This window comes from Microtus oregoni, unplaced genomic scaffold (genome assembly GCF_018167655.1).
Source record: "Microtus oregoni isolate MIOR12 unplaced genomic scaffold, Mior012 000074F_000, whole genome shotgun sequence".
Classification (NCBI taxonomy): Eukaryota; Metazoa; Chordata; class Mammalia; order Rodentia; family Cricetidae; genus Microtus; species Microtus oregoni.
In genome coordinates this window covers 1175397-1187572 of record NW_024543987.1, presented here as the reverse complement: position 1 = coordinate 1187572, position 12176 = coordinate 1175397, and the positions used below count along the sequence as shown (strand labels likewise).

At 37.4% G+C, this 12176-nt stretch overlaps 1 protein-coding gene across 7 annotated transcripts in view; it reads left to right on the top strand.

The window, feature by feature from the left end:
• Positions 1-12176, top strand: part of LOC121441175 (ribosomal protein S6 kinase alpha-3) — a 120596-nt gene that overhangs the window by 41141 nt on the left and 67279 nt on the right. The window contains exon 1 of one of the 7 annotated variants that reach the window (XM_041642299.1): positions 5039-5144. The exons of the other annotated variants lie outside the window; for them this stretch is intronic. Coding sequence (XP_041498233.1) covers positions 5106-5144 — 39 coding nt within the window. The 5' untranslated portion in view covers positions 5039-5105. Of the gene's footprint in view, positions 1-5038; positions 5145-12176 lie in introns of those variants that run through there. 7 annotated transcript variants of the gene reach the window in all.

Here is a 12176-nt window from a genome sequence, read left to right as displayed (position 1 = left end):
TGTGTTTATAGTTCTGCCTTGGACCATCTACTGAGCAGTCTTCCTTCAGAGTCTTAATTATCAGAAAGTTTAGCAACTTCACGGCTTTGTTTGTTTTTACCTAAGTCAGCTACCAGTTCAGTGATTCTCAACCTGTGGATCTCGACACCTTTGGGGGATTGAACAACTCTTTCACAGGGGTCACATATCAGATATCTTATATAGCATATATTTGCATTATGGCTAATAATGGTATACAAATTACAGTTATAAAGTAACAGTGAAGCAATTTTATGGTTGGGGATCAAGACAACATGAGGAACTGTATTAAAGGTTTGCAGCATTAGGAAGGTTGAGAACCACTGCACTTGTTAATTCACATATATTCTCCATTGAATTGCTTTATTATGCTGCCACCAATATCCCATCATTTCCATATTCAAACTGTGTAGACTTGAGTAGCAGATTATTTAATGTTCCCTCTAAGCCTCAGCCCCTTTGTTTGTAGTATTCACTTAACAAAGAAAAAAAGTAAACCAATAGAAATCAAGAGGGGAGAATTCAGTATAATTCAAAATCAGTGAAATAGAAAGGGAGTGCAAATGTACAACACTAGGAAAGCAAAATAGGGAAGGAAGAAGAATTGGGGTTATTTAAAAATAATTACATGAGTAAGGGTAAATGAATATATGAAACAAGGTCATGAGTTGAAAATTATTAAAGCTGGCCTGAGATGTAGGATGTAGATGTAGTTCAGTTGATAGAACACTTGCCTAGCATACAGAAACCCTAGATTCTATCACATCACATAAGCAGGTGTGGTGGTTTGTGTGGTGGTTTAGCACTCTGCAAGTGAAGGAAAGAGAATTAAAAGTTCAAGGTCATTCTCAACTACATCCTGAGCTTAAAGTCTAGTCTGGCTACATGAAACCCCCTGTTGTTTTGTTTTGTTTTGTTTAAAAAGAGAGGAGCTGGAGAAAATCTTAGTGGTTAAGAACACTGGGAGGCCCTGAGTTCAATTCCTAGCCATGTAGTGGCTCACAACCATCTGTAATGAAATCTGATGCCCTCTTCTGGCCTGGAGGCATACATGCAGATAGAGTACTCTTGTATGTAAATAAATCTTTAAAAAGAAAAAAAAACAGGAAACTTGTTAAAGCTTAGTGATGGACAGGATTTATTACTATAATAGTATTTATTTGCATTTCTGGGTATATTCAAAAGAATACCAAATATAATTCTATATTAATTTGTTCTGAAATATAGTTTTAAAGAAAAATTAAGGTATATTATTTGTAAATGAATAGAAAAAAAGCAATTAGATCATTAGTAAATGAGCATGTAGCATGTGTACAACACTATGGACATGCACACACACATTCACAATCACAATTCAGATCACAAAGGTTTCTTATTAACATCTAATTTGTTTTATAAAATTAATGCCATGAAATTGAAAATTGGTACAGAAAATAGCATGATAATTTAACATATGAACCAAGTTTAAATATCCTAATAAAACATGTATACATTAAGTTCAAAATTACATTAAGACAATTAATTTCCCCCAAAATACAAGTATAGATCAGTATTAAGAAACCTATTTATAACTGGGCATAGTGGTGCACACCTTTAATCCCAGCACTCAAAAGGTGGAGGCAGGCAGATCTCTGTGAGTTCAAGGCCAACATGGTCTACAGAGTGAGTTCCAGGATAGCCAAAAATACACAGAGAAACCCTCTCTTGAAAAAAAAAGTTAAAAAAAAACCTATTTATAAGTTATCAAATTATCAAATCAAAGGAAGAAACACTGGGTTTATTATATAAATAAAAAATCAACGCTTATAACATTGAATATTTAAAGAAAAATGTATCATGGGCTTAAAACTAAATGTTTATATCTAAGTACTTTAGTGGTATATTCACAAAGTCAAGATCAAAATACCATTTGGTATAACCTTAAACTCTGTTGCTGGAGAAATTCAATTTTGTTCTATGATTCAAAACCAGTGAAGAATTTTAGGTAGGGCTATAACCTATTTTAATTTATGTTTGGTTTGTGTTTCTGGGCTATTGGGTTTTTGTTGTTGTTGTTGTTTTCATAGCTAGGATATAGTGTGAAGCTATGGATAAGTAAAGTCTTTGTGTATATCCACATTCCTTTTTGATGTAGGGTGTCTCTCATTGTATAGCCCAGGCTGGCCTTGAACTCCAGACCTCTAGCCTCTGACTTCCTTGTGTTGGAATTTTAAACCTGTGCCACCACACCTGGCTGTGATTTGTGCTTTAGTGTTATTCTGCCTGGTGTTGTAAAGGGAAAGGACTGCATGGGGCAAAATGCAAATAGGAAAACAATACTCTTGATAATATACTACTACTTTGAAAAATTAGTTCTAAGTAAGTGTGAATGTACATGAAAGGTGGGGACATCACAATTGGTGTGGGAGGTCCTTCTGTATATGTATTGCTTTTAGTGGTCAATGAATAAAGAAACTGTCTTGGCCTGTGATAGGGTAGAGTAGAGGTAGATGGGGAAAACTAAACTGAATGCTGGGAGAAAGAAGACAGAGTCAGGAGAAGCCATGTAGCCCCACTGGAGACAGACACTGGAACTTTACCCAGTAAGCCACAGCCTCATGGCAATACACAAATTAATAGAGATGGGTTAATTTAAGATATTAATTAACCAGAAACACACTTAAGCTATCAGCCAAACAGTATTGCAAATAATAAGGTTTCTGTGTGATTATTTTGGGGCTGAGCAGCTGGGAACAAACAAGTGGCCTCATACAACACACAATGGTACAGAAAATAAAGTGCCCCAAAGTAGATTTGTATTGTAGTACTGTTTGTATTCATTAGTAATGCATTTAAGGTTTTAATAATAGAAGTGGGGTCAGAGACTATACCTAATGATTATCCCCTATTTTTGTAAATGAAGTTTAATTGAAACACAGCCTCACCTATTCCTTTCCCCTTGCATTGACAAGATAGAAAGGCATCTGTCCTACAAATATGAAAATGTTTGCTATTGGCCCTTTACTGAAAACATGGTAATGTATTTAATGTGGTACAAATGTATATGTGTATGTGTACAGAAACACAATAAAGAAAATTTTCAGAGTTGAATGGGTTCATTTTTGTCATGGTTCTAAGGATTGAACCAAAGACCCTGCACGTGCCATGCAAATACTGTACCATTGACCTTCACTCCCAGCACAGGATGGGGGGCGTGCAGGAGGATCAGAAGATTAAGGTCAGACTGGGCTAGACAGGGAGTTGAAGGCCAGTCTTAAAGATACAATGAGACTTTATTTCAAATGAAAAAGAGTGGTTCTTTGTTGTCCCTTGTTCAAAAGTATCACTTGAATAAAATAGAGAACTGTTCTGAACAGAGGCACTCTTTCCATAGCTGGTTGTGATTAAACATGGTGTTTGCTTTGGTTCAGTGTTATCTAATGAAGTACCTCATATTCAGACTACAGTTAGTCAGTTGGGTGGATGTCCTAACTTTGCTGCCCTGCTGGAACTTCTTAAGACTAAAGTGATTTATTTTGAGAAATGGGAGAATTTTGTTCTTATGTAAAGCTTATAAGTGCTTTCCTTACTGAAAAACAGAGTCATCCATTTTTAACTGAGACAAGTGGGATATAATCCAAAGATCTATAGTAGATATTTGTTTTAGTTGATTTCTAATGTATTTGATCCTGTAGCATTTTTTAAATTATTTTCCATTTACATAATGCCCTTGCCATGAAAATTTGATGTAACAAGAAGAGCCCTGGCTTTTTATTTAGCACATAATGGGCACTATAATATATGTTCAATCGATAAATGTTCAGCTGAGCCCTAACGATAGATAACTTTGTCTCCAAAAATGTGCCTGCCTCTACCACAGTTTCTTCATCTAGGAAGTTAGCTTATTCTTACTGTTCCTCCTCCTCCTCCTGCTTCCCTTCTACTTTCCATGCACTGAGGATTGAAGCCCGGGTTTTGCACATGCTACACAAAATGATCACTGAGCTACATCCTAAGGTCCATATTCTGGATGTTCTCAGAGTCTCTTTGGGTTTGAACTTTCAGTGATTTTATTAAATTGCATAATCTATGAGGTTTTTCTTGGATCCATGTATATTAAATTTACATTAGATCACATCTTATATCTGCTGATCCTTTGGTTGTTTTAAGTGCCACTTACAGTGATACTCTGATTATTGGCATAATTTAAAAATATTTTCCAAAGCAAAAATGCCAGTAAGTGAAATGAGGAAAGACTTACATGGAAACCGGGCTCCACCTTCCTTTCCAGCTTAGTTTCTTAGGAATTTGTTTTCACTCACTAATAGACGCAGAGGTTGGACTTTTTAATTTAGATTTTATCAGCTGGGAATTGAATTTTAGTTACTAGAGCCTTGCCTTTAACTTGGTTGATAATTGATGATTATAACACATGTAAATTTAAGTTCCTTTTACATTCAATTAAGATGGAAAAAATTTATCCTTCAGTTTAAAGGGAGTTGTTTTGTTTTGTTTTGCTTGCATGCAGCCTTTGTTTTCTAACCATAGTTATGAAACTCTTCCTTACTGACAGGGAACACCCATGGCATGGCTATATATAACTTTAAAGTCATCTTGAGGCCATGTCTTGTATATGAATATACACATTACAAAGGATAAATTCCCACATGTGCATGAGCGACTTTTATTATTTTAAAAAGTATTGACTAGTTTCACTTGCTTTTAAGCATCATAGTTAAGAAATACTGTTGTTTCTCAGGATTCTAAAATGACATTCATTTTTCTGGTTGTAAAAAAATTGTCAGGACTGCTGGGAATCAGGAAAAAAAACTTCAACCGGATTTGGTTATCAGCAAATCTGTTGCAGTTTCCTGTTCTGGCCTCCCTACCTATCAGCTACAAGAGAGCCTCGGTCAGCAGGTTTCTCCTTTCTTTACCACAGGAAAACTGTCCAACCTCTTTTTCTAGCATTTTCAGACCCGCCTGACAGGAAATTTTCTAATTGCCGGAACAGCTGGTAGGAGAAAACTTTGCAGGGGCTTGGTCTCCTCTTTCTAACTAAAGTTTTACCGTCAGAAATTCTTTATCATCAGTATGGTTTCGTAGCCATGTTTAAATTTTTGTCTTTTCGTGTTCGCTCTATTCAGGTAAGCTTTGTTCAACTTCTTTTAAAAATCAGATGTTTTATTCAGGACGAACTATAATTGTGCTAGTCATTCAGTTTTATAGGTTCTTTTAGGAAATTTTAAAAAATTCAGAATAAGTTTTGAACGAACTTTTAAAGAAACATTTTTATTTACTAAACCTAAGTTAGTTGGTCATATTAGACATTTCAATTCTTCATTTTTAATTTATTTTTATATTAGATTATTTGTGCTGGAGTAATTTTATCATGCTTATATTTATAATTTTATATAATAAAACAATTGACTAACTCAGAATTAAACTATCTATGAACAGAATTGCAAACTTTACTAATTTAATATTAGGAGATAATTATGATGTAAGTAGTATTTTGGCATCTAAGAGGGCATTATTTTAAGTAGTCAAACACTTAGGATTTTGTTGAAACTGGTTCCTGTAAAAACTCAAGAGCCTCAAGCAACACTAAATTTCAGTAACTGTGAGCAAGTGATTTAACCTGACTTAGTATAGACACAATTTTCACATATTTATTTTTGTCACAGTGGGTTTAGTGGATAATAATTTACATTATATTCAACATAAAATCCTGCCAAAATTAACTTGGTATGTTACCATGAGAATTGTTCTATATTGCTCTCTTTAAAGAAAGTTAAATTTGCTGATTGGGATTCTGGGCTAGGGTGACGCAGTGTTGAAAATGTTGGTCTGGAGAATTAGCAGTGCTTTTTTTTTAAAACGTTGAAGAAGTTGGTTCATGATATTCTCACAAAGAATTTAGTTAAGTAAAAATATTGAATGCAGTTGTTTCATTAGCAAGAACTACAAATTGAATCTAATCAAATTGTCTTCTAGAATAAATTAAAATATTGTTTCTTACCATGGCTTGGGTAGCCATCCTAATTGTTTGACACACTAAGTAATTTTTTTTTTTTCGAGACAGGGTTTCTCTGTGGTTTTGGAGCCTGTCCTGGAACTAGCTCTTGTAGACCAGGCTGGCCTCAAACTCACAGAGATCCACCTTCCTCTGCCTCCTGAGTGCTGGGATTAAAGGCGTGTGCCACCACTGCCCAGCAAATAATTTATAGAAGTCTAAATCATATTTTAAAAAAGGTTAAAGATTCCCTTTCAAATAAACTATAATAGCGGTATAGGAATCTCTATAAGAAGTAATTATTCAATGACTTTAGTCTACAGTACCTTTAAGGATAAGCTATGTATATTTCATTAGTAAGGTGTTTTATATATTACACCAGGAAATATGTCCATAATTAAGAAATACTTTTTATGGTTTTGTACCAAGAAACATTTATATTTTTTTGAGTTTTAAAAAATGTTTTCTGGCATTCAAAACAATTTGGAAAATACAAATGCCTCAAGAACAGATTTCCTGAGTCAAGGGAGGGGAGGAAAAAGGAAATTATGTATACAAGGTAGGGCATACTGCCAAACATTGAATCATTCTTTAAAATCAGTTAATATCACCCAGTTTGTGTTCTTAGTGTTAGCATGCTACAATATTAGCTTTTTAATAACTCAAAAAACAGCATTAATTTAAGTACATTTTTTTTTTTTTTTTTTTTTTACATTTTAGGGTCAAAGTTACATTTTCCCCTCGTGGCTTGAAAAAGATTGTTTTTCTTTTTTCTTCTTTTTTCTTTTCCTTTTTTTTTTGAGACAGGGTTTCCCTGTATAGCCCTGGTTGTCCTGGAACTTGCTCTGTAGACCATGCTTTGTATACTTGCTTTGTAGATCTGTCTTCCTCTGCCTTCCAGTGCTGAGATGTTAAAGGAGTGACCACCATGCCTGGCTTAGAAAGAAAACATTAAGTTAACCTTTTTCTCACTTTAAGGGTGAGCTTTTAAGACTAAGAATGAACCTGGTACTAGTAGAAACAATTCGCTACCCTTAAGCTATGGGTGACAAATGTCGTGATGTAGAATTGTGTTGTAGATTTCATTTTGCCTATCATAAAACCTTTTCTTTTTTTTATTGAGAAAAGAAAAAAAAGTTTCCGCCTCCTCCCAGCCTCCCATTTCCCTCCCCCTCCTCCCACCCTTCTCCCCCTCCCCCCACTCCTCTCCCCCTTCCTCTCCAGTCCAAAGAGCAGTCAGGGTTCCCTGCCCTGTGGAAAGTCCAAGGTCCTCCCCCCTCCGTCCATTTCTAGGAAGGTGAACATCCAAACTGGCTAGGCTCCCACAAAGCTAGAATATGAAGTAGGATCAAAACCCCATGCCACCAGCCTGGTCTACAAGAGCTAATTCCAGGACAGGCTCCAAAACCACAGAGAAACCCTGTCTCGAAAAACAAAAAAAAAAAAAAAAAAAAAAAAAAACATGCCATTGTCCTTGGCTTCTTCTCATCAGCCCTCATTGTTCGCCATGTTCAGAGAGTCCAGTTTTATCCCATGCTTTTTCAGTCATAGTCCAGCTGGCCTTGGTGAGCTCCCAATAGATCAGCCCCACTGTCTCAGTGGGTGGGTGCACCCCTCGTGGTCCCGACTTCCTTGCTCATCTTCTCCCTCCTTCCACTCCTCATTGGGGCCTTGGGAGCTCAGTCCAGTGCTCCAGTGTGGGTCTCTGTCTCTATCTCCATCCATCACCAGATGAAGATTCTATGGTGATATGCAAGATATTCGTCAGTATTGCTATAGGATAGGGTCATTTCAGGTTCCCTATCCTCAGCTGCCCAAGGAACTAACTGGGGACATCGCCTTGGGCACCTGGGAGCCACTCTAGGTTCAAGTCTTTTGCCAACCTTAAGGTGGCTCCCTTAACTAAGGATTGTGCTTCCGTGCTCCCCTATCCAGCCTTCCTTTACCCCAATCATCCTGTTTCCCCAAGTTCCCCCCATCCTCCCTTTCTCACTTTTCTCTCCCCATCTCCCCTTACCCCCATCCCACCCCATCCCCAAGATCCCACTTTTCTCCCCGGCAATTTTGTCTACTTCCCATAGCCAAGAGGATAACTATATGTTTTTCCTTGGGTTCACCTTCTTATTTAGCTTCTTTAGGTTCACCAATTGTAGACTCCGTGACCCTTATTTATGGCTAGAAACCAATTATGAGTAAGTACATCCCATGTTCATCTTTTTGGGTCTGGGTTACCTCACTCAGGATAGTGTTTTCTATTTCCATCCATTTGCATGCAAAATTCGAGAAGTCATTGTTTTTTTCCGCAGCGTAGTACTCTAATGTGTATATATTCCACACTTTCTTCATCCATTATTCCATTGAAGGACATCTAGGTTAAACAAACTTTGTAAAAAAACAAATTAGAGAATTTATAACAGTTTTAGGTGCACAACATAAGGATATTTTGTGGTAGCAAAAGTACTCATGTATCACTTAAAGCAACATTCACTAGGGTATCCCTACCACATAAAACTAGGTGTGATGGTGCACAGTTGTAATCCCAGCACTGGGAAGCTCATGTAGGAGGATTGGTTCAAGATCAAGGTCTGCCTGGGCTACACAATGAGGGACTTAGGGGAAGAAGTCAATCCAGGCAGTGGTAGTGCACACCTTTAATCCCAGCACTCAGGAGGCAGAGGTAAGGTGGATCTCTGTGAGTTTGAGGACAGCCTGGTCTACAGAGTGAGTTCCAGGACAGCTAGGACTACATAGTGAGACTCTGTCTTTAAAAATTCAGTGTAAAAATGGGAAGGAAGATGATCAAAAAAAATTCTCAGAAAGTACATACAGACATAAGAGATTAAATATATATAATTCCAAATTCAACCAAAAGGAAAGTTGTAAAAATAGAAACCCTGAAAAATGATTGGAAGGAAATTATTAAGTATTAGAGTTCCCCATAGAGATAAAGAATTCAAAGATGATAAAATTATCTAAGTACCTAGTATTCTGAGAGAAAACAGACTCTGACTTCTTCATTAGTGTGGAGAAAAAAATAAAGTCAGCGGGGGCTGGAGAGATAGCTCAGTGGTTAAGAGCACTGGCTGCTCTTCCAGAGGTCCTGAGTTCGATTCCCAGCAACCACATGGTGGCTCACAACCATCTGTAATGAGATCTGGCGCCCTCTTCTGGTGTGCGGGCATACATGGAGGCAGAATGTTGTATACATAATAAATAAATCTTTAAAAAAAAATAAAAAAATAAAGTCAGCCAAGATTATATAGTGAGACCCTGTCTCAAAAAAACTATCAATAAGTGAGTAATGGAGGCCAGCAAGATGCCTCAGTCATTAAGGGCATTTGCTGCCAGTACTGGCTACCTGAGTTCAGTCCCAGGAGCCACATAGCAGAAGGAGATAATTCACTCTACAGAGTTGGCCTTTGCCCTGCATGTTCTCTCTCTCTCCCTCCCTCCCTCCCTCTCTCCCCCTCCCTCCCTTCCTCCCTCCCTCCCTCCCTCTCTCTCTCTCTCTCTCTCTCTCCCTCTCTCTCTCTCTCTCTCTCTCTCTCTCTCTCTCTCTCACACACACACACACACACACCACAAATATATATTAAATACATTTTTTAAAAGAACATCTAAGGCTGAAGAGATGGCTCAGTGGTTATGAGTACTGGCCACTCTTCCAGAAGATTCAGGTTTGAGTCTTAGCACCCACATTGTGTCTCACAGACATCTGTATCTCCAGTTCCATGGGATCATACACCCTTTTGGCCTCCATGGGCACCAGGCATGCACATGGTGCACAGACACACATGCAAAGAAAATGCTTATAGACATGAATAAATTTAAAAAACAGCACAGAGAAGAGGTAGACACAAAGTCCCATCCCTAACCAAGAAGTTGTTCATAATTGACACCTGCTGGGAAATGGAAAATCAGTTTTTACCAATGGGTTGTCACTGGGTACATCAACCACATTCCAAGGCAGGCCCCATACCCAAGAATAGTTGGCCAACACAAAATAAACTCCATGCTTTTTGTATGTGTACTGTTGTTGTTGTTGTTGTCGTCGTTTTGGTGTTTGTTCTTGGCCTTTGTTTTTAATTTGTTTTGTTTTTTGGGGGTGCAAGAGAAAGAACATGAAATTTGGTGGATCGGGAGGTAGGGAAGAAATGGAAGAGATTGGAGGAGGGGATATGTGACAAATATATTTTATGTGCTGAGTGGTGGTGGCACACCCCTTTAATTCCAGCAGTTGGGAGGCAGAGACAGGCAGATCTCTATGAGTTCGAGGCCAGCTTTCTACAAGAGCTAGTTACAGGACAGCCAGGGCTGTTACACAGAGAAACCCTGTCTAGAAAAACCAGAAAAATATAAACAAAATATTATATGTAAAAAGTTATTTTAAAAGGTGATCTGCAGAGTATGCCTAGGCTGGCAGCACCCATCTTGTAAGCAGTACAGTTGCGAGAAGGCAGTGGACAAACGACACCAAATTTCTGAGACAAAATTGTTTTCAGCCTTGATTTGATATCAAGCCAAACTTTACAAACATGAGGACAAAATAACGACATTTACAAATTTATGCAGTTCAGAAAATCTTCCAGCAGGGCATAACAATATACTTGTAAGCACTCTGAAGGCTGAGGTAGAAGAATTGAGGCCAACCGGTGCTAATAGCAAGACCTGTCTTAGGAAGCTGAAAAAAAAAAAACATTTTCTTCCATGTAATCTTTCATAGAAAACTATAAGGGATAATCCTAAAAGATCGAAACATTTAAAAAAAAAATAACAGAAAATAGTAGATTGAGCAAGGAAAGAAAAGAAGTCCCCTTGGGTTGGCCTGGGACTCATTGCTAGGGGCCGATATAAAAGGAAACCGACTATATTGCCTAGTGTGCTCTTAATTTGTCAATGCTGCTGTATAGGCATTTAATTTATTTAGGATCAGGCTACAGAGAGTGCTTTTTAAATTGAAAAACAGAAAACAGAGCATTGATATTCTCTTTCAGCATAAAAACACCAGAGTGCACAAACACACACACACACACACACACACACATTGGCTCAGGCTGACTTTGAACTACTTCTCTTCATGCCTCAGCCTCCTGAGAGCTGGGATTATAGGCATGTTTCAGCATTTCTGGTGCAGAATATTAGTTTTCTTCATGGGCTTAGCAATGTAAAAATGTAGCTGCCAACAGGCAGGAGAAATTTAAAGACTATGTGCACTGTTGACTTTCACTAATTGAGGAGTTAAGATTCTATTCAAAAACAGGAAAAGAAAGCATTTGAGTAGAAGTAATACAACTATCAAACAGCAGAAAAGATGTCTTAAACTTAATAAATATTCAAAGTAAGTATAAAACTAATTGTTTTTAAAATCTGGGTTAAGCAATATGGTGGCACACATCTTTAATCCCATGACTAAAGACATAGAACCAGGCAGATCTCTTGAGTTTGGGCCAGCCTGGTCTACATAGCAAATTCCAGGACAGCCAGGGCTACAAAGAGGGCTCTGTCTTATATATAAATAAATATAAAACTCTAGGTGACCAAATGAAAAGCAGCTTGCTTTTTACCATAGCTGTTCTGATTTGTTATTCATGTGCACTTATTACTTTGATTTAGAAATTAAAATTTTAGGGAATAAGAAATATATCTGGGGCTAGAGACAGTGGCTCACTATTTAAGAGCATTTGCTATTTTTGCAGATAGATGTTTGAAGTTTGATTCATAGCACCCACATCAGGTGCTTCTTAACTACATGAAATCTAGGAACTCCATAAACACCTACACACTTGCTCATTCACATGTAGAGAGTAACATATGCATACTAAATTCTTAAAAATTGAAAAAATATTTCAGACTGACAAAAGACTATTATATAATAAAGAAGTAGGTTGAAGCTATATTGCAAAGGGCCTCAGATGCCAGCATGAGGCAGTATATTAAATTTAGGAGAACTTGCAGTGATGTGTGAGTAATCTGGTCACATAACTGGAGCTGAATATTTTTCAGAAAATGTATCAAAAAAGAAGTAGACCTAGGCAGGATGAGGTATTATGCATAACCATGCCCATTTCATTTTTCTACATGAAAAATTAAAGGGTTACGTCTACATGATGCCATTGGAATGGGAGAAGAAAGGATGAAAGGTCTTCTAAGCACTGTACTTGAT